Raw genomic sequence first — 27,932 nt, forward strand, 5'->3', positions numbered from 1 at the left:
AAGCACTGGGAATGGTGGCCAATGCCAGCCACCAGAAATGACTGCCGGACATCAGGAATAGCGGGTAATGCCAACCACCAGGAATGGCTGCCAACCACCGTGACTGGTGGTCAGTGCCAGCCACCAGGAATGGTGGTCAATGCCAAACACTGGGAATGGCAGCTGGACACTGGGAATAGCTGTCAGCCACTGGGAATGGCATCTGACCTGGCACAGCAATTGCCCCGAGGACAGAATGTGCCAGGGATGGGGCAAAACCACTGGCTTGGGTCTTTCTCATGTCCACAGGGAAGTTCCCAGTGTTTGTGGCTTCGTTCAGCCTCACAAAGTCCAGTGTTTGGGTTTGCCTTTCCCAGAGTGTGAAGGACAGCAGGGCACTGGGAAAAGAATCCAGTATTGCATGGGCAGAAAGCAGCACTGCTGTGGCTGCTCAGGGGTGAGAGGACCCCAACCTACATGGGAACACAACCTTCATGGAACCCCAGTCTTCATGGGAGTCCCTTCAGCCTCCATGGGACCCCCAGCGCCATTCAGGATGTGTTTGTGAGCACAGCACGTAAAGCTCAACACAGAATGTATGGGGTCTTCAGACAGAAAGGACTTCAGATGGAAATTGGAGTCTGTGCAGCTCTGCATACATGTGGCACCTGAGTCAGCATTTGCTACACATTTCCTCCCCTGGGCACAGACCAAAGAGCCATTCTTTTGAGCAGGACCTTCCCTGGGGTTACAAGTACAGATAATTCAGTGCTGACCTAAGAGAAAGTAGAAGCTGGCCACCTAATCCCAGCTGTGCTGATACCTTAGGAACCTGCGTTTCAGGTATTTGGCTTCCTTGTCTAAACATGCAGGAGACGCAGGATGTGTTATATAATCCTCCTCTGTGTACTTGGATTTGAGAGGGAAAAATAATACCAACGTCCCCTGCACTCCTGTATCCAAAATTCAGTGCAATTTCTTTACGAATGGCAATCCTGCCTGAAGTCCTGCAGTGTAAAGCCCATCTTTCCTTGATTTTACCAAAGTGCTCAATGACTCCCTTTGCACACTCCAAGTTCTTTTTTGCTCAATTCCAGTGTGAGAATGAAGAACAGGGAGAGAGAGATTCACCCCTCCACACCCCTGGGAAACAAGAGCCCTGACAGAGAAGTGGGAGGTTCTCCTGCAGTCCTTAGGCACTGGCCTGCCAAGCTGCACTACTGTGCACCACCCAAAACACAAAGAACTTGAAGAATGTTCTCTGGTGCCATGATTTTAGAGCAAATTCTGGGGGCTTTAGAGAATGTTTCTGGTTTCTGTTCAGACTGTTACTCTTTCAGTAACTACAATAATTTAGTTCAAGAGAATCAACTGTGTTGACTTCTCTGTTAACCCCCCAGAAGGTAATTTCCCTATTCTGCAGTGCTACCACAGAGTTAAGCAGTCCTTCCCTGCCTCGTGAAGGGGAAATACAGAAGTGCAGAACACAGACAGTGCCACAGCAAGCACAGTACACAGCTGGCCAAGGCAGACTAACAAACTGGTCCTGCCAGAAGCAGCAAGAGCCCCATTGTCGGCGTCAGGGAACCTCACCCAGCTCCCAGAGGAATCGCGTTTCCTGCAGCTGGAAGAGGGCTGCTTTCCCTTTGTCCCTGCCAGGCCGGGTGCATGGCCCTCCCTCCCACGTATCCTCTCTGACGTCTGTCCTTGGTCCCCTTCCAGGCCGGCTGTGACCTGGCACTCAGTCCCGGAGCCGAGTGCCAGATCCATACCCAGCCTTCCCACTCTGCCCGTGGCCGCAGCCCGACCCCGCAGCGCCGGCCCGAGGAGCGCATGGAGGGCTCAGCCGTGCCGAGTTCAAGGCTTCACTGCCTGCAGGGGGCTTGCAAAGCTCTCTGCTGCATTCACTCACTTTGAACCCTTGCTTTTTGTGTCGAGCTACCTCACTGCCAGAGAGATACTAATGTTTTTGAACCCCAACACAAAGAGTTTCATATATAAACAGATGTTTTAATAGCCATTTCCTGCACACCACACACAGCCTTTTTTCTTTCACTGTTTAGGGATTTCTCATTTCTGCAAGCTCTTTAATTACTGTCTCTTCATCTGCCCCACTTCACATCAAACAGAAATACATACTATACCACCCAACACCACACTCATCTTTCATTTGAAGAGGTTCTTCTGTAGCTTCTCCAGGCAGTCCAAACAAAGGCAGAACTTCTGGAAGAAATGGGCACCATTGAGAACTCAGCATTTGTGAATTAGTGTCCTGCCACAGACATGAACAAATCATCTACTGTTGTGGCCCAAACCTATCAATGCAAAAAATAACAGAAGTTTTAACCAAGTGTCATTCCTAAGTAGAGGAACAGAGAAAAGGAACAGATTAACTTGTGATAACAGAATTTTTTTTCTCTTGTGCAAGAGCAGTTACCAGCAACTGTAGAGGGAAATACCCTTATTTATGTGGTACTTCATCATGTATAGCATGCAGGTATTAGGACTCCACACCCTATACACAGACATATTGGTAAGCAAATACCCAAACATCCAGATGTTTGTCAGCACAGCATCTTTTATGTGATAGATGCCTATGCAAGCTGGTTTTCCTAGGGATCCCACACATCCTTTGAAACAAAACTACATGTGTGGCCTTTTTAATCCTCACCTGTTTTTGTCCGCTTCTTTTGTTATTAACTTTTCCCTCCTGAAACCTTCCAAAGCTTCACTTGTTGGATGCATCTGAAACAGCCACCATGATATTTACATATATCCTTTTGCAGAAACAGGAGATTCTTTGATGGCCAGAAATTAAATGCCTTCCCCTCTATGAAGGGGAAAACGCACTCAGTTCAGGTATGATGGATAGGCACTGCCATTCACATATGCTTTACAAATGAGAGGAGTGCCCTTGTATGCTTTGTAGTTTAAAATAGGCTCCATCACATCTTCAGTGACAGCAGAAATGGCTGAATAGCTACGCAAAAACGTGGCAACACAAACTGTTATTTATCAGTAAGTGTGTTACTGAATTCATCAGCTACCTTTGCCACAACAGTGACGTTGATGTCACTGAAAAATAGCCTTAAAGATGGTGCATACCTGTAATGACACTTGCCAAGGCCAGGAGCAGGGCTTTGCTTCAGTACCTGATATAACTCTCCTGTGGTGTTTGCTGGCCTGTCACCAACACACAGAGAAATACATTCAATAAGCAAAGTCACATCCCAAGTCGTTCATTGATCCTAGACTCGGTAGCTCCTACAACTTGAAATATTGAGGAAGAAGATAAGTATTAAACACAAATCCTTAGTCATGTTCCACATGCACCACACAGTCAATTCTTTAATAGGTGCCTGGCACAACTTGGGATATTAAAAACACTGTAAATTTAACAAATCAGAACATCAGTGGGAAAGTTTGCCATGCAAGTGTAGAGCTTACTGTCAAAATGTAAGGGTTGAGGTGATGAGCTTAAACTAGGCGAGATTATTATTAGTCAGCTTGAGCAAAAGACAGTTGGCTTCTGTGATGCTTGAGAGGTGGGAAAGCAGCACAGGGAAGAGCTGCTGACTGAAACAAATTTAATACTGCAATAGAGAAAAGTACTTTATTTCATATAAAGGCATATAATACTCAGATATTCCAGTTTTCTATGACAAAAGTAACAAAAATATGTGAATAATAAATTAATGAGAAGAAAACGCATAGGAAGGCGCAGGCCTGGTGACTCAAGTGGGGTGCTGGCCCCGCTACAAACACCTGTATTTGAACACGAGGAAAGGGACTCCAGGGAGGCGAAAGCAGAGGAGTTGCACGTCCCTGCTTTCTGCAGCCCCAGGTGAGGTCTCAGTGTCAGCACTCAGGCACAGCACAAAGGGCTCACACTAGAAGGAAGGAAGCATGTAAAAAGTGTATAAACAATTTTAACTCACCTAAAACTCTTTTACAGAACTTCAAACTACTTCAGAAAACTTTTTCTACTACGAACATAGATTGAGCCTTTAGTGAAACAGCAGAGTAATTTTGGTCACTAAACATTTTGAACCTCCTCCCTTCCCTATGTATATATGTATACATGCACACATATTACAGTCAAAATTGGAGCAGGAAAGGACACAGTGCAGGCTTATAATACAAGGGCTGTGTTACCGCTTTAGGGATTGCTCTCATTTGAGTGGAGAAGTAGGTTGTTGAACAATAGGCATCACACAATCAAAATAGGTCTCTTCTGCTTCCTCAGAAACACTTGGCTCATCTTTTCCCAAGATCCTTTTCAAGAAAGCAGCTACAGCAGCACAAGACTAATTAACCCCTAATTCTACTGTTAGAGTGAGGTTGCTGCTGAAGAAAAGTGTTAAATTTAGCACATTCAGATCACTACAAACATAAAGAAGAGATTACAATATAACCCATCACACTATGAATTCAAATTAACAGAAAGGTTTTCCTAAAGCTGGATTCTCTGAAACAATGACATGTGTGGGATTTTCCAGACAATGTGAACAAAAAACAGCATTTAACTTACCTACATGCACAAATTTCTGCTCAGTCCCAATTGGGGCAAAGCAGTTTGCCCTAAAACCAAAACCAGAGGGAGAGTAAGCAAATTACCCACAACCATTGCAAAAAGCCATCAGAGCAGGTGAAAAGCCCAACTTTTTATGCATGTGTTGTATCTGTATCAGGGGAAGGACCAGAAACTCAAACTCCAGCAGCGCCTGCTGCCAGGGCGGCAGAGCACAGGTCAGTGATGGCACCCAGGCCTGGACAGTTCTCTCTGCCTCCTGTATTACAAAGAGCTGTCTGTCAGCAGGTGTGCATTGGAAAGCACAAACAAAAGGGTGTTTGGGCAAAGTTCACTGCCCCCCAAGCTGTGACCCCATCTCTGCTCTACAATGAAAGTTGTAGGAGGTGAGCAGGGACCAGAAGATGCTGAGGAGGCAGAGTGTGCTGCCAGGCTGTGCGCCAGGTGGAGCTCAGCGATGTAATCCTGGCCAGCAGGAGTTCACCAGGGCACTTGACCCAGATTCCTTATGTTCCACTGCCTTTAACACCATGGGGCACAAAATCTCCCCTTCCTCACACCTGTGACACAGTGTTGCTGGAGCCGTCCTTTGTACCTGGAGGTGAGCAGGAAGAGCCTGGAATGGGATGGATGGATGGAAGTCTGCAGCACCATTTCCTTGCTTGTGTTTCTGCCCTTGGTTTTCTAAGCTTCCTTCACATCATCTGAGTGACATAGCCTGTAGTATCCTGAAAGCCTGATAATAAGACAGATGACATCTGTTTAGGTCACATATTAGAAAGGATTAATGCTTCTAAGGACTTACAAGCTACAGCTTAGTACTCTGCTATCTGAACACATGGGCTCTGGTACATGTGATGGCTGTCCGCTCAAGACTCAGCACTTCTACAGAAACATGGATATGCAAAGGACATGCACCATTCTCCTCACTGATGCAGGCTGGCAGTAAGAGCCATAAGTGACCATGTGCCTAGTCCGATGAAGGAGTTCCAGGAGGAAAAACAACTCCACAGCACTGGTTTTGCCTGGGGCAGGAGTGCTGCCCAGCAGAAAACAATAGGTTCATTCCAGCTGGCAGAGGTGGAAAGTGGAGCACACCCATTTTTATACTGAGCTTCCCACTGCAGAGTGGCAGGGGGTGGGATGACTCGGGCTATGGCATCAGCAGAAAGCACAACTCCCTCCCTCCCAGGCAGGAAGCACTTGTGGAGAGGCAGTACTTGCAGACTTGAGCAGTCCAGGGCTCTATGCACAGGCTCACAGGCATTAAATTCCCCTTTTTTTGCAGAGGGTCAGCTGGATCTTGTGACCTGCTTAAATAACAAGGCTTTGGAAAGAAGCCCAATAGGTACATTGTGTTCTTCATTTCAGATCCATAGTTTTGAACAGAGGAAAAAAAAAGAAAACTTAGAAATCAATCTCAGAGCCCTAAAGTCCCCTAGAAGTGAAAGACGAGTGACTGACGCAGCAAGTTCCACTAAGTTATTTAAATGGTGCTGTGAGAGTTGATTAGAATTATTTATTTCCAACTCATAAACCCACATGCTGCCTCTTTTTGTCTTGCCAACTAACAGTATTACTTAGCACTAATAGATTGCTTTCATTTTCAAAGGGCTTAGGAAGACAAATTAATCACCTCAACATGTCTGAAAGGAACAGATGGCAATGAAGAATTAACATTGCAATTTCACAGTTGGAAAAGCTTCTGAAGGGAGGGGGACAGTAGGAGCGTCTGGAGGGCACTTGGCCCTGCTCCCTGTGTGGAACTGAGGTTCCTCAGTCTCGTCTCCACTCTGAGCTTCTGCTTTAACCCAACGTCACCACACTTTACTTTTCCTAAGCAAAATTACACTGTTTTTCTTATTCCATCTTTAACAGGGAGTAACATCCCTCCAGAAGGCCTCTTACCTCAGCACATCTCCAGACAGGTTGTTACTGCTTTGGATTTAAAAGACTAAATGTCTATCCAATAATGCAATTAGTCCAGCCTGTCATCATTTCTTACTGGCCATAAGCACAGAAGTGATCAGGAAGAAATACACTCCGCTGTCTGTACAGTGGGACTGCTCTTTTTCCCTGGGAACATCTTGGCTGCATTTGGGTACAGAACAGCTGGTTGCTTTTTCCTCCTCCCACTCGCCCATCTCAGAAGACTGTGGGCATGGAGCAGAGTCACTCCATGGGGCCTCTGGCTCAGCTGCACAACACAGACTTTCTTAAGCTACATCTGGAAAGAAGGTACGCTTTCTCCAGAGCAGGGGTTCCAACAGCAAAGCTTGTGTGGAAAGGGAGGGATCTGTGGCCATCCTTAGCAGAATCAGCCCAGGATCCAGGTCTCTTCTAGCAGCAGGAGCCCAAAGGCAAGTGGTCTGCAGACCCCACCGACAGAACTGGGAGTGAGGGAGAGCCTGTGGCACCCCTGTTAGGGGCAGCCAGCTCCAGAGAGCCCACCAGCAGCACACCCTATCCCTGCTGCTGTGTCCTCATTGCCCTGGGGCAGCAGGAATCACTGGGGAGTTTGTTACAGGGGCACCCATGTTACTGGGCCTGGAGTGAATTTGGTTAGGTGGCACTTCCACCAGATCCTCAGCCAGGAAGCAACCTGTCACACACACAACTCTAGAAAGCTGTTTCTCAGAAAAAACTGACATTTTCAGGAGAGGACCAAACAAATAAATACAAGGATTTTAAAAGTGACTGACATGACAACAACTAAGCAACTTTTTAGTGGTTTGGATTTGTTTGTTTTTCCTAAGAATTAACTATGGAAGGTTTTAAACACTGAGAGAATATCCTCTATTTCAGTATTTAACCCCACAAAGATTATCTCAAATAGCAACTATACAACAATAATAGTGTCAAATGTCTTGTGGGTCTTGGCCTCTCCTCTAGGAGTGGTAACAGTAAATAATAATGCAGAGTGAAATGAATGATTTACCACCTTTTCAGAGCTATTTCATCAGCATACTGATATTAGTATCAATTCCCTTCAATCTGTGCTGAGTCACTGAGCTAAGCATGTCAACCTATTATCAATCTCTCAGTCTTGAGTTTCATATACAATTAAATCCTTCTAGAGACATTACTTAGTGTCTTGGGACAACATAGCATATCCAAATGCTGCATTAGCTGTGGCTTTTCCCATATGTTAAGGGAAGTAGGAGCACTGAGGCAAAATGGTTAAGCACCCAGTGTGCCAGTGCAGCCCTCCCTGAGGATTCCAGGGAATGGCAGCCCCAGTTCCCTCAGCTCTAACTGGTCTCTGAGCATTCAGGCTGGGCAGCAGAGGCAACATCATGCAATGCAAACTGGTTTTCAAATGGGGTCCGGAAAATAATACAGCCTAATTTCACCCTGGCCTGACAAGCATCTGTGTTCAGCATTGGCCCACTCAGTTATAAATTTAGAGTGAGTCTTTCTGCTACTTTATTTATATTCGAGACTAGAATGTAATGGATTTGGATTTTCCTAAGTTAGAAAACATTACAAAACAGAATCACACTTCTCACATTTACAAGAGTAACACTTAAACAGAGAATACTTAATATACAATATGGCTGCATTTAATTTTTTTTAAAAATTGAACCTAAATGCAACGTGAATCCAAACTGCCTTTTATTGAGGCATCCATCATACAAGTGAAAAGACTTATTTTATCCATGCAGCTAATATTCAGATGAGTGTTTATTGTTGTTTTTTTGCCCTTAGATCTCTATTAATATACTTTGTGCTTTAAACCTTTCCAAAAGCATAGGAAATCCTCAAACATAAATGCTATTTTTACAAACAACAGTAACTCCAATTATTATCCTGAAGACTCACAATGCCTGGAATGAGTGAGCATCTGTTTTTCTGGACTTGCAAATCATTGGTATCCTTTCCCCTTACTTGTTATTTATTGTACTTATCCAGGAATGATAACCAGTGTTTAGGATTGTGGTAGCAAGTCTGCACCAATGCACAAGCCATAAGTAATTGCCTCCAGAGCTGCATGAAACCTAAGAATTGTTCCAGCTTTTATAGTACAACAGCCAAATCATTCAAAGGATTTTGCCATATTCTTCCAGTCCCTTCTGCAAACTCTCTCTTTCTGACCAGTTCAATACTGGCCCTGTTTTATCATCTTCCTGGGAGGGGGGCTTTATTTTGGAGCAGAGCTTGGAATGGCAGAGGTGGGAAGGAGAATACAGAGCATCCCACATGTCAAATACCTCAAAAGTATGGATTAGGATGGACATGGGAGCAAGGTACACTTGCTATTTTGAAGGTTTAGTTTGACTCTTCAAATCTTTAATTCTCCTGCACACCCCTCGACAGGCTAATAGACAACACAAAGTTTTAGACTGCCACAGTGCTTAAAATTCTCAAAGTGTAATATTTGAAGAAAGGGAGAAATCAGTGTTCAATACTCTGGACCATAAAATAAGTTTGTATAGAAACTGTTTAGCTAAACTCTAAATAACAGCAGAGTAATCTTATTTAGTTACTCATTACTTCTTTACTTCCATTAAAGCTTTAGAAAAGGGATTTTAATATCCAGGATCATTATCAAAACTTGGATGCTCAGAGCTATAGAAGCATCCTGAGTAAGGCATCATATTCCAGTGGTTTCAGACTTGGTTTGTATAAAACTCCTTTGCAGCTCAGACTTCATCAAGGCCTAAGTCCCAGGGCCTGAATGAAGCCTCTTGAACTCAGTAAATTTCACAGAAGCCAGCTCTGTTTAATTCCACTTTGTCCAGGAGTGAAATTAATAAATTAATGCATCACAGCCCACTGACCAAAGGCCACAATGGGAATAGTATTCTCAGCTTCCTTGACAAACCCTTTTCTTCAAACAGGCCCTGCACTACAGCTGCATTACATAATCATAAAACGTTTCTCACTGAGAAATTGTTTGCAAAGTTGTTTTTAGGAGAAAATAAATGTTTAAGCTGCCCAAATGACCAAGGCACTGAGAACAAATAACCTTACAGCAGTACTTTGGGGAGACACAAGGTCTCACGTTCAGCAGGCGCTTGACGTCAGACCAGAGCAGGAACACAGGATGAGCAAAGGTTACAAACAAACTGTCCCCTGTGGCTTATGCAACAGCCAAATAACCACTGCTCAGGATAGATGCACATAAAAATAATTCACTGGAAATTACTTTTAATACAAGCAAAACAGAACTGCTTATGAGTTGTAGTTGTAGGGCATGATGTGTGACACACTAATCTGAACAGCTTTGTTTTATGTCTCTAAAACAAGCATTCAGGAAGTAATTCACATTACATGAGTCATCTTTGGTAATACCAGACCTTTGTGTCAATCACTTGGCAAACATCAGTTCTGGATATTTAGAGTGTAATTCATCATAACTACAAACTAATCAGAAAGTTAAAGGAGCATCCAATGCACGTGAGCTTTCAAAGGGAAGAGTTCAGACTAACAACACTGAAATTACTTCACAGTTATGTAGAAAAAGTTACAATTCTTTGTCATAGAGCATTACACTAGTTTGTCATTCTGTCTACAGCTAAAGTGGACTTGTAGTCAGCATTATTACAAATTAACAGCAAAACAGCTCCCAAAACAACTTGATGGAGTAGGACTGAAAGCTAAGAACTTTGATTAAAGCATAATTTTCTAACTTTGTTTTCTAACCCTAAATTATTCAAATACAGAAAAAGTCATCATTATTTTAAAAAGATGCATCATTTAGAAAAGAAGTTTCATTCCTTACCATATGGTTTAAAGCTAACATAGAAGAAAACAGTGCTACATTAAATATAGTCAAGGACATTCAGATGAGATGTTCAGTTTATGTTCTCTGTTATGTGGTCCAGCCATGCGTTTTCCCTTGCTTTGATGTATATTTGATGATTACTGAACTTTTCCCACTTACTCTGATGTGGACTGTCCACATGTACTGTGTTAACAACTTAGTGTCAGCATTTATTTACAATTCAGAAGCAGCACAGCTATCCTACATCCTACAGCTGTGCTCATTCCACAGCAGTACTGGAACGAGCACAACAGCTTGGATATCTCAGGGAATGCATCACTGTTCTGAAAGGCCTTTTTTTTCCTGTTTTTTCAGAAGGTGGTTCCTCATTACTTTTCTCAGCCTCCTTAGGAGGCTCTGTCTGGAATTGTTCTATTTGAAACTCGAGATGTTTTTGAATCGCTACCCCGAGTACTTCTGGATCCACAGATGCCCCATACACTTCCCATGTCATTCCTTCATCATCCCATCTCACTTCACGTACTGGAGATTTGGGGGCCTCCAAGTCTTGCTCCAGGTTCACCTCTGGGAACACATGTGAGTGACCTTCTGCTGCAGCTGCTGGGCTTGTTGCCACAGATTTGCATTCCATGGTGGGAAGAGTTTGTACCTCGGCATCTCTGCGCTCAAGAGGTGACTTCAGTCCTTTTGCTAAATCATTCATAGAGGTCATAGTCCACATATCCTTAGTTGTCACTGCCATGTCTGCACTGTGCTGGCTGCCGAGGGTTTCTGGAGGAGCTCTGTCCTGCTGAGCACAGTGCTGAGTGTGCTGCAGCTGTTCTGAAGGAACATCACAGCACTTCAGGACTCTCTTGGCATCCAGGCCTGATTCACTTACTGAAGACACCAGCTTAGGATATGTCAGAATGTCTGAAGCAGAAAAGGAATGAAAATAGCCAGGTGCTGCTGGCTCTTTTCCTGTCTCGCTAACGGAGCACACCAACCGCGGAACAAGCTGTATGGATGGGATGGGCAAAGAGTGGCAGTAGGCAGGGATGGTGGCATCTGCCTTCAAGGCATCCTGCCTTATACTACAGGGCCCTGCAGAGTTGTTATGAACTGTCATCACCATGGGGGGGTATGCAGAGTTTGGAATATTACCATAAGTCAGACCACCATGAATAATCCCAGTGGCTTGATTGAACATTGCTCTGTTTGGGAAACCATTTCCAGGCATGTGGTGTCCTAGAACAGCAGCATGAAATGTTCCAGGATCTGTGTAAACAGTAGTGTTACGTGGAATAGTGCCACTGTCAAAGGTGTTTGTGGGGACTTGCTGGTCTCTAGGTAAGACTGGAAGATGAGTCACAAGGTTTGGATAGTGAGATGTGTTTTCATTTGTTTCTGATCCATACCTCTGTGTTTGGAAGGACGTCCTAGCCACTGGCAGACCATGCCTGCAGCTAGAAGAGCTTAGGCTGGAGTGGGTAGCACTGGTTTCCATGTGAGTGACATAAGTCTGCTGTTTGCAACTGCAGGTTAGGTCTGAGTGGCTTCTCTGAAGGGCCGTTCCCGATGCTTCCATTTCACACAAGCTTTGTGGGTGAACAGTGCAGGCTGAAGAAACGTTCTCAACAGTGCTGCTCTTTACACACATCTTAGCATCCCCCACTTCCCAGGATGCTGAGGTCTGTCCAGTGATCAAAAAATGGTTTGTAGTCTTAGTTCTGCTCTCTGAACCAGCATTGGCTGACTGGTCACTTGTGGTTTGGGCCTCTGACCCAAGTCCCATCCATCCAGGACTCTGCACGCTGCTTGCATCACTCCTGTTTTCCAGGGTATGGCAGATAGTGCTACTGTAGCTTTTCTTCAGCTCCTGTCTATTGTTTAGCCTTTCCTCTAGACTTGATTGCCCAATACAGGTCAGATTTGAGGAGCTCTTGGACAAGGGGTGACTGTTGACATTCGAGAGCCTGTGACAAGCAGAACTCAGCGAGTCCTGGTAGGAATGGGTGTGGAGCTGGTGGCTGTCAGCTGACATGGCAGAAAAGAGAGATCTGCAGGAAATGGTGGAGAAGGAAAAGAAGCAATTTAAGAAGCAAATAAATGTACCAGAAACTATAATCCCTATTGCCTTCTGCCTGGGCTTCTTGCTTTGCACAGTTCACAAATACCTTCTAAAAAGCACAGTATTCTAGTCTATGAGTACTCAGGCCAATCAGTTTCCATTTTCAGTTTCCACAAAGCGTTTTTCCCCAAATTCAGGATTTATTGAAATTCTGGGGTTTTTTTCCATTTCATAAAACACAAATGGAAAAAAAATTTTCTTGTTTTCTACCTTTTAACAAGAACAATCCCAACATTACCAACTCTTATCTTTCCTGAATTCATTGGAGCCATTGGTGCCAGCCAGCACAGGGCACAGATACCCAGCTGGCCCATGACAGCTCAGGGGGCTTTCTACCTTGTGCTCATCACTGGCACCATAGGAGGTGGCAGCAAAGAGGGATCCAGTAAAAGGCTGGAGGTGAAACTCCTCTAGGAACCACAGAGCTGTAGGGAGAGTCTTCATCTCAGCACGGACTCTGTTAAGAGTACAAGCTTTGGGCTGCTTGGGCCAATTATCTTTGTAAATCCACAATTTCATGCTGGCTGTGGAAGGGCCACACTCACTGCACGAAAAGCAGGGTAAAAACAAAATAAGAAAACCTCTAACCGAAGTACCATGATCCTCCTCTCCTTTTTTCAGTTACTTCTACTGTTAGAAAACCCTTGTTCCAACTGGTTGGTGTAGCATCATATAGATTGTTAACATTTATGTTAGCACTGCCACATAAGAGAAGTTGTGATTGAAGATTTTTAATCTAACCAGGCTTAGTGACCCATTTTTGCTGGTTCAATCAGATCTTTCACTGATTGACTATGCACAGTGCCTAAGTGTCACAGAGGTGTTGCGACATTTGTATAACTAGGATGTTTAAATATGCTCATGTATCTATATCTATCTACACACATAGGTACATTTCCTTTGTACAAGAACTCATTGGGTTGAAGAGGAAAATCTAGAGCATTTGTGCATTTCTTCCACGCCAAGTATAACTGGGTATTTTGTTGTGCAGATGTATAGCGGAAGCCACAATTCCTTGTTTTAGACAACTTTCCCACAGAGGTTCTCTCTACATTCTGCCTCCCAAGCAGGTCTCCTACAGAAACCTGCACAACTGTGCACTGTATCACTGAAATAAAAATGAATGTGTGGAACAAAAAGCATACATACCCATGGTAAACAAAAACATTCTGCAAATGTAACAGGAAAGTTCACTCATCACACCAAGAATGTGGTGGCTGTAAGGGCTCATATTCAACTCTCTCAGTATGAAGCTTCTAATATGTGATCACTCTAATATGATATTTACAGGCTCAAAGAGTCATCTACCAACCAGCATAACTGATATAGAGCACACCTTCTGCTCCATCCACAAACCAAGAGCTCTACTGCTGATACAGGCAGCTGTTAGTGCTTCTAATTCCATTCTGACAGTTAACTCTGGCAGGCTAACAGTTTGCAATTTTCCCATCACCTGAAATCCATTTGTGTTGCCTGTTTTCCATAACAAAATTAAACTGAGCATGACAATTATTAAAAAATAAAAATATTCACAACCACTTTCTTAGGAAGCTTCTAATTGTGGGCTGAGTAGCAGGCACTTGTGACTGGCAGCAATATCCTCTAGCAAAGGGTTTGCTCAGATTTGGCCCATATACAGGCAAAAGGCAGTTTCCTGTCCTTCATAAGGGCTTCACCTCCTCCAGTGTGTTACCTGTCCTGCAGCCACTTGCACACATGGGGAGAGTCTGCCACACAGGGTTCAAAGGAGTCAATAGGATTAAACACCAGTGCATAGCTGTCTGCAAGGTGAAAACCTTACATTTAATCTCTTTAACAGGTAACACCTGTTAGGCTCTCACACATACCGGGATGAAACAACACTTACTAATGGAAATCCTCAGACACAAATATTGAGACTCAGGAGAAGGGAAGGCTCAAACATATTGTGTTACACATAATACAAGGCCTTGTGGACTTTGAAGTGTTCTCTTACAAAGTTTACAGGGTTTAAATATATAAATATACACAGAGACCAAGGCCTCTATTTGCTTTCTTTATGCAGCAGAAACCTCTGTAAACTGAAAGAAGTGATGCAATTTGAAACTGATTCATCACTTCACACAAAACACATTCAGACAAACAAAACAGTCCAAATACAGTGACATTACTGAAAACAACATCCAGTGCGATGCTGGCCAGGAAACCTCCAAGAGAACTCTGAGGAAATTTATTTTTGCAGGTGACATCAAGACCAAATGTGGGCCAATGTGGCATATATCACACATGTATATACATATATAACATGATAACCAGCAACTACCAGCAGCATTCAAACATCCTTGCTCAGATAGATCAATGCTCTACGCTAGCACAATTGTAAGAATTATCCTATGACTTCTGAGCCTTGAAAACAATAGGAACAATTACCAATTAAGTAGTACAGCATCTCACCTTCTCAACGGAGACTTTATGACACAGTTAAGGATGAGGAAAAAATTGGTAAAAAAGGGAAAAAAGCCCCATTCAAGCAAGATGAAACAGCTTCTTTGAGAATAATGCACTTCCCTCTCATGTTGAAATCTGAAGTTACTTTTCCCAGTCACCCTGAACATGTCTCCTTTTATAGGCCACCTATTGCTTTCGCCCTCCATTCCCTGCTCCTTTGCCCCACTCCGGAGCTCTTACACAACAGCACATTGTGTCCACCTGGCAGAGCCAGGGCCCTGAGCCAGGCTTGTGCATGTGGAGCTCTGCATGGAGAGTGACAGCTGCAAACAGACCCATGGTAGACCTGGCCTTTCCTCACCTCTGCTGCATCCGAATGTTGCCTCAGCATTTCACAGCAGCGCAGGTGAGCAGGCAGGTGTGCCACAAACACCAGCTTGCTGATCCTGATGACTACTTTTGTTGTTTTTTTAAAGTGGCTTAGCTCTCATTACATCAAATTATCAATCCAACTACACCGATCACTAATGTCAGCACAGGGAGGAAAAAGATCACCCCCCCTGGAGAAACATAAACTCACATGTGGCATAAACCCAGAGCAAACCTGTGCATGCAGTGCCCTTCTTCCCAAGCCTTCAGAAATGGCACGTGATCCCACACGCACCTTCCCAAACTCTACATTTCACATGTGCAATGCTGGCACTGATTTCTCAGAGTACCCAAAACTTCTCCCACATAGGTCCACATGCCTACAGAAGGGTCCCAACGCCACGTGTCCACGCGCCGAGGTGTGGCACCTCCCACGCAAGCCTGGGCAGACTCATTCAGCAGTGACTGCGGAGCAGGGGCAGGAAGCAGAAGTGTCTGGATGGCCATACTGATACATTTACCAGCAAAGGGCTGGGTCAGGCACCAAGAATGGTGTGACAAACCTTTTGAAAAACAACAACAACAAAAAAATCCAACCCCAAAACATGGGACCTCTCTAACGTCACAGTCACACACCACCACTGCATTTTGTGAATCAGCTAATCAGGAATGGAATACCGCGTGAAACATGGACAGAAACACAGCTGATTAGTGGGTGCACAGGGAGCCAAAGCAACTCATTTTGTGCATGCTGAGCAGAGAAGATTGCTTTGCTTAACTTTGCTTCTTAAAAGGTAAATATATAATTTATAGGAAAGGAATTTAATTAAAAAGGTCCTATTGTAGGCTCTGAGTTGACCTGAAAGGTTTTATTTTGGAAATTCAAAGGAAATCCACACCTGAATAGACAAAGAAGAAAGCAGTAACTTTGAGGCAGATACTCTGTTATGAATATATAGAAAATTGTTAGACAAGCAGAGAAAGGATTAGGATAGAAATGGAATTAACATCCACTATTTTTGGCTTAGCTTCAGATAGCTTATGAGAGGATCTAGGCTGCTTTCACTAATTCCACTGAACTACTTTAAAGCAACAAATGTGTATTTTGCTATGACTTATGATTAAAGTTGTGACCTATTTAATGCACCAGTAAATTTAGTCCCAAAATATTAAAATTACGTATGTTATCAATTGAAAGACATATACTTACAAATTAACCATGATTCTAAAACTTTTCAGTATATTTGTGTTCCACATATGTCAATATATAAAGATTTCATGTCAAATAATAATAATAACACATATATTTCAGTATGATTGTACTTAGCTCCTGTATTGAGTATCTGTTAGTGATTGCTTTCTTCTCCTCACTTCAAAAGAGAAGGCTTCAAAAGAGTGATATGAAAAATGAGACATCCATAAAACAGATCACAGTTCCCACAACAAGGATAGTAACATGGGATGATAACATGAGATGATGTGTTAATAACAAAAGGAATCCAGCCATGCTTGCTTTTCCTCCAACAAGCAAAGAGAGAAACTACAAAATGCCATAAAAATAACACAGCTGTTGGACCCTTTTAGGATGCTTCATTTTGAGAACTGTCTCAAGCAGAAATCTGCACTGTAATGTTACAAGTTACATGATGGCAACTACTCACTTTCACAGACTCATCACAGAATAGTTTGGTTTGGAAGGGACTTTAAAGACTATCTAGTTTCCACCTCCTGCCATGGCAGAGATGCCACTCACTGGATCAGGCTGTTCAGGGTTCTATCCAGTCTGGCCTTGAACACTTCCAGGGATGGGGCATCCACAACTCCACTGGGCAACCTGTTCCAGTGTTTCATCACCCTTGCAGTAAAGAATGTCTTCCTAAAATCTTATCTAAATCTCCCATCTTTTAGTTTAAAATCATTCTACTTTGTCCTATCACTAATGGCCCATGTAAAAAGTAATTTTCTCTTTTTTTTATAAACCCCTGCTTAGTACTCTGTTGACAACAGTAACTTAAGAGACACTGAGGCAGGATAAATCACCTAACACATTAAACAATACAATTTAGTGGAAGAATTTGGGGAGAGTCAGAGAAATTTAATATTATTTACTAGAAACATGCATGCAATGCCAGAGTCTTATTTCTCTAAGATTTCCACAGTTTATTTTTACTTTATATAACTCTGATGGTCAACCCACTAGTCAACAACACCTGTAATAGTGACTGCAGGCTGTTTCACCCATCTTCACTTTGCTGATCATACAATTAAAAAAATAAAAATGTCCTCATAACATTTCATTTTATGCTTTCAAAATCAGCATCTGACTTCAAAATAAGTGATAAAATCAGAGACAGTTTCAGAGGTGAGAGCACTAACATGCAAATGTGGAATTTGGAAAAGCATTTGTCAGTTTGATCCACACCAACATTTTTGGATGGTGACTGTACATTTCGGGTCCTGACCAGGACCCTCCACAGCAGCACCAGCACTTAGAGAAGATGTGCAGCATCAGAGGCTTGCAAGGTCCTTGCTCTGAATTCACCCTTTCATTGGTGTTATTCTGGCCCCACTGTGCATCAGCAACCTGGGCAATAATCAGCTTCATAAGGCAAACACAGAATTTCTGCAACAGGACCAACCTTCAAGACAAACACATACATGTTTTATACAAGGAGAGTAGTGTGATTTTAATTAACTTAGGAGATTTACTTGAATAGAAGGCTGCTATATGTAGTTCTTAACTCTATTTAATCTTACTACAAACACCATGGTTATACATTTGAAAAGGCAAGAGTAGTTTATGGTTAAAATGACACAACTTTGATTACAACCTAAGGGGCAGCTGTCACTTAGCCATTAACACTGCTGGCACTGCCTGGGACACAGGACAGTGCACACAGAGAACCCCAGATTTCTGTCTAAATAGCCAAACTACATCAGGTACAAGAAGCAGTGCAACATATTCATGCTGTGCTCTCTTCAGCCCTGGTATTTTAAGCAACTCCTTATTGGGATCTATGACTGGACTTCTAAGATATATGTTTACTGTGGTAAAATGACATAAAAAGTAACATCACCTAGTATGACTGTCTTTTAGAGAAGTATTAGATTTGAAGAGACTTATACCACAAAAATAAAAAAAAATAAGAATACGGTTATGTCTCAGAATGTGTCCCTGCTTGCCCACAGTGAGAATTACCAGTACCTTGCACAAGATAAGAAAGATGTCTGGCACTTACACAAAGATTGACATGATAGTATTACGAGTTCTGATGGCCTCTCCCCGACTACTGCTACTGAAAGAAATAGTTCATTAACAGTAATCACTAACATTTATGTTGGGTGGGGGGAGTCAAACCACTTGAAAGACTTTGGCAAAACAGGATTAGCCTTAGTAAAAAGCTTAGAGATTCAAGTGTCTGGGATTAGGGGTTTTGTTGTTGTTGTTTTTAATTGTTATTTTATTTTGGTGAGGTATAAGTGAAAGGAAGGAATAGAGGAGTTACAATAGAGGAAAAAGTTATCACTTGTCAGGGAACATAAAAGAATTTCTCTAAATTCTCTCAATACAACTATTTCAATGCAACTAGATTAACAGAGACTCGGGTTGAGACCCCAATCACTTAACCTTTAATCCGTCATCTTCCTGGAGGCTTTCCATTTTGGAATAGCATTATAAATGTACTATGCTTTGTTTAGTTCAATCTGCTAATGCCCTTTTGTAAATATTTTGGGTCATCTTGAATATTTTCAAGTATCAGACAGATCTACAGGACAGACTTGTATGGGCACCTACAGATACCATCAGATGGACACAACATACAAGTGCACACTTATGGGAATGACTGGGACTGGTTTTCAGTTCTGCACCACGAGAAGCACCAGTGACAGTGGTGTGTGTCACTGGGACCACAGTTCACCTGTAGGAAGAGGAGTACCTTTGACAGGCTAGAAAACATGAGAGCAGAAGAGTTCCGGCCCTCAGCATGCAGCACTGCACAAGCAGAGACTGTGTGTGTCTGACGTTCGTACAAACTGTCAGTCACTGCCTCTTTCATTCTGTTAATTGCCACTTTGTCTATCAGGCTTTTCCAAAAGACTTTGTCTGTTCCACATCCTAAGCTGAGCACACTGGACAGATATCTCTCTGCACTGATTGGTAACAAGATGAAAAGGAAAAAGTCCCTTTTTTTCCCAGAGTATTAATAAAACTCAGCTATCTCTGTACTGGTGACCAAAGCAGAGACCTCTTCCCCCAAATGCGTGGGTAGCCTGGTTATCAGTGACCTCACCAGGGGATATTAAATGAGTTGCCACATCAGAAAATTGATTCCAGCATTTGCCAATACATTCACCTCAGTGCAGAATGATGAGGCCAGTGTGTCCACAGTTATCCCAACAGGTAAGGAAAGCCATGCAAGAGGATGAACATTCTCTTTTAAGAACAAGCAGGGACAGCCCTGGTACAGTCTGAGCCAGGAAAGCAGAGCTGAGAACTCAGAATTCTAAAAATGAAAAAGGCTAAAATGAGAGTGCCATGACAGAGGAGCCTGATATGGATGAATCAAAGCAGACTGTTTCAGTGACATCTTTAGCTGAATTCCCAGGGAGGACAATTCACATGGGGCTGCAAATAAATCACTAGGAAACCAGAGAGAAGTGCACTCTATCACAAGGGAAGCATGTGTTGGGGACACAGTCCTGACACCACCACATGATGTACCACGCAACTTTATGTGTCCTCCTCACTGCCTTCATTTAATCATCTGTCCCAGAAACAATTTCAAAAATCTCTCGGATTTTGATTTTTTTAGAAGAATTTTATAAGCAAAACGTTACTCCCACGCCATGTGCACACAGACAGGCCTCAGATACAAATATACCCTACAATATACCCAACAGAGCTAAAATATCAGATATTGTACAGTCCTATTGGATGCTCACTTTTAGTGTTTGACAGCTCACTTCTTTAAAGCTCAGGTCTTCAGTCAGATGACTTAAAACTTTTTAATTACAAATGAAATATGCTGATATGCTCATGTAATCAGCTGTTTTCAGAAGCTGGGGCTTAAAAAAATCAAATAATATGACAGCAGGCAACATTGACCTAGAATCATGCTTACAGTGAACAGTGTGTGCCTACAGAAGTGGTATATTAATATAATTGTCTTTCTGGTTTAAGCAGATCAGAATTAAGCAAAATGAAACTGTTAATCAGCTACCAGGTTTATTCTGTTAAGAATTTCTGGCTACTGATATCAACTGGCAGTATAGAAATCCTGTGAGAAAAACATTTCATAATTTCTTTAGGAATTAATCTTTAATGCAGGAAATTTGCAGTGATCCATCAACATCTGCATGTGTTTCAGACACTACTGAACCTTTTCCTTTTCACAGCAGAGGATCAAATCCTATTCCATCACATGTACCAAACTGGAGGATACAGGGTCAGTCTGACATAGAACGGCTTGTGCTCCTCAGAGCTCCCTTTCTGTGCCCACTCTGCAGTCCTGAGCAGACCGACCTCCAAAGCAAACCCACTGACCTGGAACTCTGCAAAAACACATGGCCATGGCTTGCCCAGCAAGCCTCTGCCCATCAGAAGCCCAAGCTTGCAAACTGTTGGAATCACAGCTGCCTGTGAAGCAGCATGAAGGTAAAAATCATACAGAAAACCAGAAGCTCACTTGCAGCTGCTTCCAGTCTCAGAGCAAGGGAATGCAGCTGGATACTAATGCAACCTTTACAAGAGGTCAGCAATCTGCACATCCAACAAACTCCATCCAATCTGGCTAAATGATTAGAATACCTACTTGTAAAATTGTGTGTTTTAGTAGAAAATATTCAAATAATCATTTTTGCTCTTTGCTTGAAAGCTTAACAGCAACAGTTAGAGAGAACTTGGCCAGGCCAGCCGGCACTATAGATACCCTGGCTTTAACAGCAGGATTCAGTACTGTAGTTAGTTACTTTTGAACATGAGGACAATGAGACAGTCTGTCCCCTGACAGGTGAACACACCTCTGACACCTAAAGCTCAGTCACACAGCCTGTGCGAGGGGACGGGCAGACAGTGTGTGTGTGTGATCTGCGCTGGCTGGAAGGAGGTGGCCAAGCCTCTCTTTAACATGCCCAACCTTCCCAAAAAACTCACTCACTTGGTCCAGTGCTGTGCCCACAGAGATAAAAGTTTTGTAACTAGTTACTAGCTCAAATCTGCCATAAAGATACTGACTGGATATAGCCACAGGTACAGCGGCTTTTCATGTTCACACATCAACCTTAATTGAAGGATAGTAATTCCTACAGCAGCATCAAACAGGAATAATGGGGACAGAAACAAAAGTAATAGGAAAAACATCTCCATTAGGTTAAAGGAAAACAGTATTTAGAGTGAAAGATGCCCCACCAAAACAATGAAAGATGGTTCACTCTTCTTCAACGTGTAATAGTTGAATCTCTCCTATCTAGAAAAACCTGACAACTTATCTAGCAAGACCCAGTAATTTACCTTCATTTCTTGTTCTCTAGTTTTCCCCTGTGATTTAACACTACACAAAAGGATTCAAACCCCCCTTCAATTCTTTATTTAAATGAGTGTTTATGAATTATACAGAAACCCTTGGAGAAAAAGATTTAAACAACAATCCATCTACCTCCAGAAGCTGCATTCAGAAGTGGTAGGGAAAACACTGATTTCTACATTGTGGACTGACAGAAACTGATTTCCAGATTATGAAAAACAATTTCTCAGTAATTAGAAAGAGGAAACAATTGCCTTCTAATTCTGTCTGTGCTCACTGACATACTGAATGACCTTGAGTAAGTCATTCCCTTTGTGACTCAGTTTACTCACTGTGACTCAGGGATTAGATGCAGAAGTCTCTGATGTAGGTATTTAAAGGCTTAATTCATGATTGCAGAGCACACTCAAATCTCAGAATGAAAGATATTAAATATAAGACATTGAGAATAACATGTTCAGGCCCTTCTTTTGTAATATTTGCTTTGAAAGAAATAAATAGGGCATCTCTACAGGAAATTCTTGTTGCACTTGCAGAAAGCTCACCTTACCAGCAAAGTTGGGACACTATCCACACCTCAGAAGTATCTGTTTAAAGTACCCCCCTCCAGCTTTCAAACATCAAGTGAGGATGAGCAATCTTCAGAATTTCAAATACACAAACCCAATATTAACAGAATTTCTCAAATTAGGTGTCGTATGTATATACTCTCTATGTAATATACATGCTAACAACATGCATATTATATATGCAGGGTATATTAAGTAGCAATGTATTATTATAAGCAGCTTCATTAAACCTTTATAAGCAGAGCTGTCACAATTGCAGACCACATTGTCCAGCAGTGCTGCATTCACTGGAAAGCTTTTATGGACTAAGATGACCTTCTCATGAAAAAGAGATTCTCTAACAAATTTAAGCTGTCAGTTCACACTGAAATCTGTGTTTTATGTATCCTTAAGCTGGAAAAGAACCAGCAATCTCTATCCAAAGGGATAAGTGAGTATTGAAAAGGACTAAAAAGAGGACTATCTAATCGTATTTCATAGCCTTGCTAGAAGCTGCCACTGTGGTATGAGTTAGCCTTGAAATTTATAAACAAAAAATGTGGGAGGAACTAGGAAGAATAAGTTTTCCTTTCAGACATGGCATTTTGTCATTAAAAACCCCTGTTAATATGTCAAAGTGAAATGTCTGTCTCTCAAAAAAGCAACTGTCCCAATTTCTGTGGTCTAATCAGACCTATGTGGGAAACCATTATCTATATTTTTCAGAAAGTATCTGAAAGGGATGAAAGGGAGCATATCTCTACTCTCTCAGGACTTCTCAGGAGAGAAGAAAAGCATTGGAGCTTGGCTAGAGGGAAGCCCGTGCTATCCAAGGCTTGTTTGACACCAGAGACCTTAAGGAGAGAAAAACCAGAACAGAATAAAGTAGCAGATCAAAAGAGCAGAATAAATCTTGCAAATACTTTGTCCAATCCAAGCATGTGAAGAACTTCCTCTAGAACTAACATTTACACCCTGCTCCATGTAAACAAGCAAATTTCTCCCATTCTTGGTTAATCTCAATCACAAAATGAGTGCAGAAGTCTCTACTTCCTTATTAACATTTCATAATGTCAGAAACACAAAATTTTGAGGTATAAATTTGGAACTGGAAGGCCATTCAGTTCCTGTCATTACTCAGATAGTGGAAGATGCCACCTGTGGTACATGGACAGCTAGAGCATAATTCTTCGAGCATCTGGTGTTAACTGCTAGCAACCAAATATTGATTATAAAGAATAAAATCTGTTACAGGAATTCTTTGCTTTTCAAACATTCGTTTGACCATATTCAAGATCCAAGCAGACAAAACCCTAAGAAATCTGATCTGACCTCATAGCTGTCTCTGCTCTGAGCAGAGTGGAATAGACGAACTCCCAAGGTCCCTTAAAAATGAATGATCCAATGATATTTGGTTTTTACTATTTTCATAATTTTGTGCTTTCTTCTGTCCTTGCCAGTGAGAAGTTTCCTTGTAGTTTCTCATCCTGAGCCTCAAGAGAAGCTGAAATGTGCAGCCATTTTGCAATACTAAAGCATTCTTTAATTGATTAGTGGAACCTGTACCTTTTACTGAAAGAAGTTAAAACAGGAATGACTTTGGAAAGGATCACAAAAGTGATCCCTGTGTTCTAAAGGCAAGGGGATACATATGAAGGAGGCAGTGACTCCAAAAGTTTTTTGATCCATTAGCACCTCTCATGTTACTAAAGCAACAAAAACACTCCACCTCTTCCACAGTTTAGAGACCACTGAGAATCAAACAATTTTAAAAGTCTAAAAAACCCTCCAAAACAACAAACACAGGGTGGCTGTGTGCATTCATCATCTCTCCAATTTCCATGTCACCTTTGCTTAGTCTGAGCTGAAAAGGAAGTCGGATCTTTCAATTCAGCTCAGATGAACTGTGTTCTGTCAGCCTTATGCACTGTTGACCAGAGTAAAGCTCCGCAAGTCAAATGAAGGTCTTACAACTGCTCAATCCCATTAACCTTCATTTGCACACTTAGGTGTGCCCCGATAGAGCTTAATTAGCAAATATTCTGCAGATGGAGAAATACTCCTGCTTCTTTTTCTGTTTTGTATTAAATCCATACTGTGCGAGAATTCAGTGATAATTTAGAACTTTAGAGATATATAGAACTTTAAAGGTGCACACAGGAACAGGATAGTTCAAAGGTGATCTTTCTTGTGTTACTTTTTTGGTACAGAATGATGCTTGGCTATAGCTCACATGCTGAATGCTCACACTTATCACCAAGCTAGCAAAGACCTGGCTGATGTCAACTTCATTAGCTGGCCTGACCCAATTCCCATGCTCTGAGTAAATATACCTAAGCCGCACAAAGTGATTTTATTTTGTGGTTCCTGTTGCTAAAGATAATTTCTCCGAGTGGAACTCTATTCTGAAAATTTTAACAGCTTTTCTAAATGGAAGAGACCACCTTCTTCCCCACAATCCACTAAGGAACCAGAGGACACTCCTCAAGGAACAGCTCTTAACACACATACAAACTAATAGCTGCATAGCTATAGATTGATTCAATAGTTAAAAGGCATCCATAAGAAATACTACATCAAATTATCTTAACCAGAGAATAACTCATGCAGTATCTTTTAGTTCCCTACCTTCTCTCTGTATCCCTCATGCAGATATTCCTGATCACTGTACTCCAACATTTATTTTCTTTCTCCCCCTCATTTTGCTTTTACTGAAAAGATTTCTCTCACATCACTGGAACACCCCCCATTCTCCCTCCAAAAAAAATTACTATTCAGAGTTTGAATAATTCAGATCTTCCAGAACTTTAATAGCCCAGAGAGAAGCATTTTCACATATGATACTGTGTATGCATAAAGCTTTGCAGTTTACACCAGTTAAAAACCTCTTATTTCTGTACAACGAAACTGCAAGAATTAACCAAAAGGGCCTATGGTGTGGCTCATTGCCAGGGGAAATGACAAAAAAAAAAAAAAAGAAAACATACACAAACAAAAACCAAACAAAACTCCCCCAAAACAAAAACCATCAAACCCAAACAGACAAACAAAAACACCAACAAAACCCCAAAGAGTTCATGGCTGACAAGGAAAGTGTAACATTATTTGCAGCCTATAATTCTTTCTGTGCTGTTGCTTTTGGGCCAGAATGGTTTGGACTACAAGCAATGAAATATCACACACACCTGCCAAAGATACAAATTTCTGTTTCCTTTAGGAAGTAAGAGAATTGCCCAATGACTTGAGAGTCACTTGCAACAGTACAGTAACAAAAAAAAGGGGTTTTTTTTCTGATTAACTGGAAAAAGTACTTATACGAAAAATATCATTAGTAGCTCTCTGCCCCATCCTTAGCCTTTGAAAGCACAATTCCTAGGCTGTATTTTCCTGCAAACTGGGTAATAGCTTGCAATATCCAAATACAAGGGACCAGTGAAATACAGTCCACCCTCATTTAAAAACATAAACTCCATGGGAAAGGAATGGACAATTCAGGCTCTTTAATCTTCAGAAGAGCTGCTGAAGAAGAGATTTTATTGCTGTTCTGCTCAGAACTAACCCACCTGCAATCAGGTGTAACATTATCTCATTGTTACAGCAAATTCCTTCATTCCTGGAGCATTTTAAAGCTACCTCCAATTTACCCCTTGTCATTACCCTTAACAGAAAAAAAAAATTAAATTTCTGAAGTATCATGATTATCAATAACAGTTTTCACCTAATCAACCCTCCCTCAGACACTGATTTTTCAAGGGCAGTTTGAATATGCATAGTTTACTATGGCAGGAAAATCATGGATTTGGCATGGTTATCTAATGGGAATTTATTATATTTGGTATTATAAACCAGCTCTGACACCAAAAGGCCATATGTAGTTTACTGCTCTTACATGGCATTAGATAATTGTCAGATAACTGAAATTGAAATTCCAGCTTTCTCTAGAGTACAGTTAAGATAAAATGTCTGGATTGTAAAAATCAACAAAACCCTATAACTGGAAAAATGTTTTACAGAGTAACTGAGTCACAACATGAAAACATGAAGTCCTCATCTAATCCACCCTCATAATTGAGCTTTCCCTAAACTTAATTCTTTTACACAAAGACTCCATGCACAGGTCTTTGAACTCAGATCTTACTATAATCTACATACTGCAAACACTCAGACATATGCTTAGCTTTCAACATGCAAACATCTACCTGCCAGCTTTAATCAACGTCTTGGTGCAAGGAAATCACTGATGTTTTTGTATGAGATGATGACTTTGGAGCATGAGTCAATGGAAAAGAGACAGATTTTCATCTTTATGTAGTCCATGTTATTTATGTACAAGATCAACATCTTACTAAACATAATTTTCTCATGGCTGTCTTTCCAGTCACCTTTCATGCTTTGAGTTCTCTAAACAGAAATAGCTGCTTGCTCCCCCTTCCTTTTAACCTCTTCCCCTAAAAACCAAAAGTGCATCAGCACAGATTCTTGCAATGATCAAAGGAGGTTGTAAACCACAACACATGCACAAAACACTCTTCTGCTAAGGACATTGATTTAAAACATTAATCCTAGTGACAATAAAAACCCAAACCAGATCATATCATTGACTTTGAGAAAGATGTGTTTTGGTTTAAGAGAAAAAAATAATTTGCCATTCTAAATACCAAATTATCATTTATCTAGGAAGGAAGGGTGTGAAAAGAAAGCTGACATGCAGAAAGCACTCAAATATTCCTCAGGTTTTCTCTAGTGTTGGATAGCAACTTCTCAGGAATTTAAAAAACACGTGGTACACATGGTAGGAAAAAAAACCAAGGTAAATGATTCTCTGGCAGATTAGACGTACTACTAAAAGGTAGCAATTTAAAGCAATACATTTTACTCTTTTCTCTTATTTTAGGACAAACCCCTAACATATACACAAAAGGTAATTAAATAGCATCTTCATAAATTTGCAGATGTGCAGAGAAATAAGATGAACAAGATTATGGGAGTTTTTCTCCCCGAAAGAAACACTGACAAGCATATTCTAGAAACACTTGCTAAAAGACAAACACATACACATGTAAGTGAAAGACAACAGAACTGGAAAAAGAAAACCTTCTGCAGAAATACATTAAATTCAATTAAAGCTCAGAGCCACGGCTCCCATCATTTTAGAAAAATAGAAGACTACCATTTCCTGAGCTTTTCAGCCCAGCTATCAAGCCCCTCCTGCCAACACAGCACTTACAGAAGCCTGGGTCTGTCTCTGTGCAGCTCCTCTCCCTTCCCCTCATCTGCTTTGTTACTCTCAAAGACCTGCTGGCAAAACAGGGAGGACTCTGTGTCCTTACAGGAGACAAGAGAACGGGCAATACATGACTTCCATGGTCCTTACCTTCCCCCTACTCAGAGATTGCACATCCAGCTTCCCTGTCCAAGTTATTTGGAGGGTATTTAAAAATAGATGCTCAGAAATCTGAGGAGAACAAAAGGCAAAAGAGTTCAGATTTCCTTTCCTTGATTCGCCTGATGCTGTTGACACTAAGGTGAGCATATGACAAGGGGAAGGGTGGGATTGTTAGAGAGCATCAAAGGCAGGAGACTGGGAGATGGGGTTCCCTCTGCCTAGACGTGGCATCCCTTCCTGGCTCTCCCCTTGGCTGGAGAGGAAATAAAATGGAGCCTAGGAGGGAGGGAGAGAGATAATCCTGCGGCTTCATCTGATTAGAGAAACTGG

At 41.8% G+C, this 27,932-nt stretch overlaps 1 protein-coding gene across 7 annotated transcripts; it reads right to left on the reverse strand.

Moving 5' to 3' along the window:
• Window positions 1-1,974: 1,974 nt before the first annotated feature.
• Window positions 1,975-27,932, reverse strand: GPRIN2 (G protein regulated inducer of neurite outgrowth 2). Of its 7 annotated transcripts, none has more exons than XR_011698535.1 (4): window positions 14,782-14,914; window positions 10,236-12,277; window positions 5,106-5,246; window positions 1,975-4,560 (listed from the first exon to the last, which is right to left on the reverse strand). XR_011698535.1 is itself a non-coding variant. In XM_071563796.1 (2 exons), the coding sequence occupies exon 2, from the start codon at window positions 12,259-12,261 to the stop codon at window positions 10,498-10,500; it is 1,764 nt and encodes a 587-aa protein (XP_071419897.1). In that variant the 5' UTR covers window positions 12,262-12,277; window positions 14,782-14,914; the 3' UTR covers window positions 8,109-10,497. The 7 variants fall into 7 exon arrangements, 1 of the variants encoding a protein (XP_071419897.1); XR_011698538.1 differs by having other exon boundaries at window positions 1,975-2,294; window positions 3,085-5,246; XR_011698539.1 differs by having other exon boundaries at window positions 1,975-2,202; window positions 2,651-5,246.

Source organism: Pithys albifrons, chromosome 9, assembly GCF_047495875.1.
Source record: "Pithys albifrons albifrons isolate INPA30051 chromosome 9, PitAlb_v1, whole genome shotgun sequence".
NCBI lineage: Eukaryota > Metazoa > Chordata > Aves > Passeriformes > Thamnophilidae > Pithys > Pithys albifrons.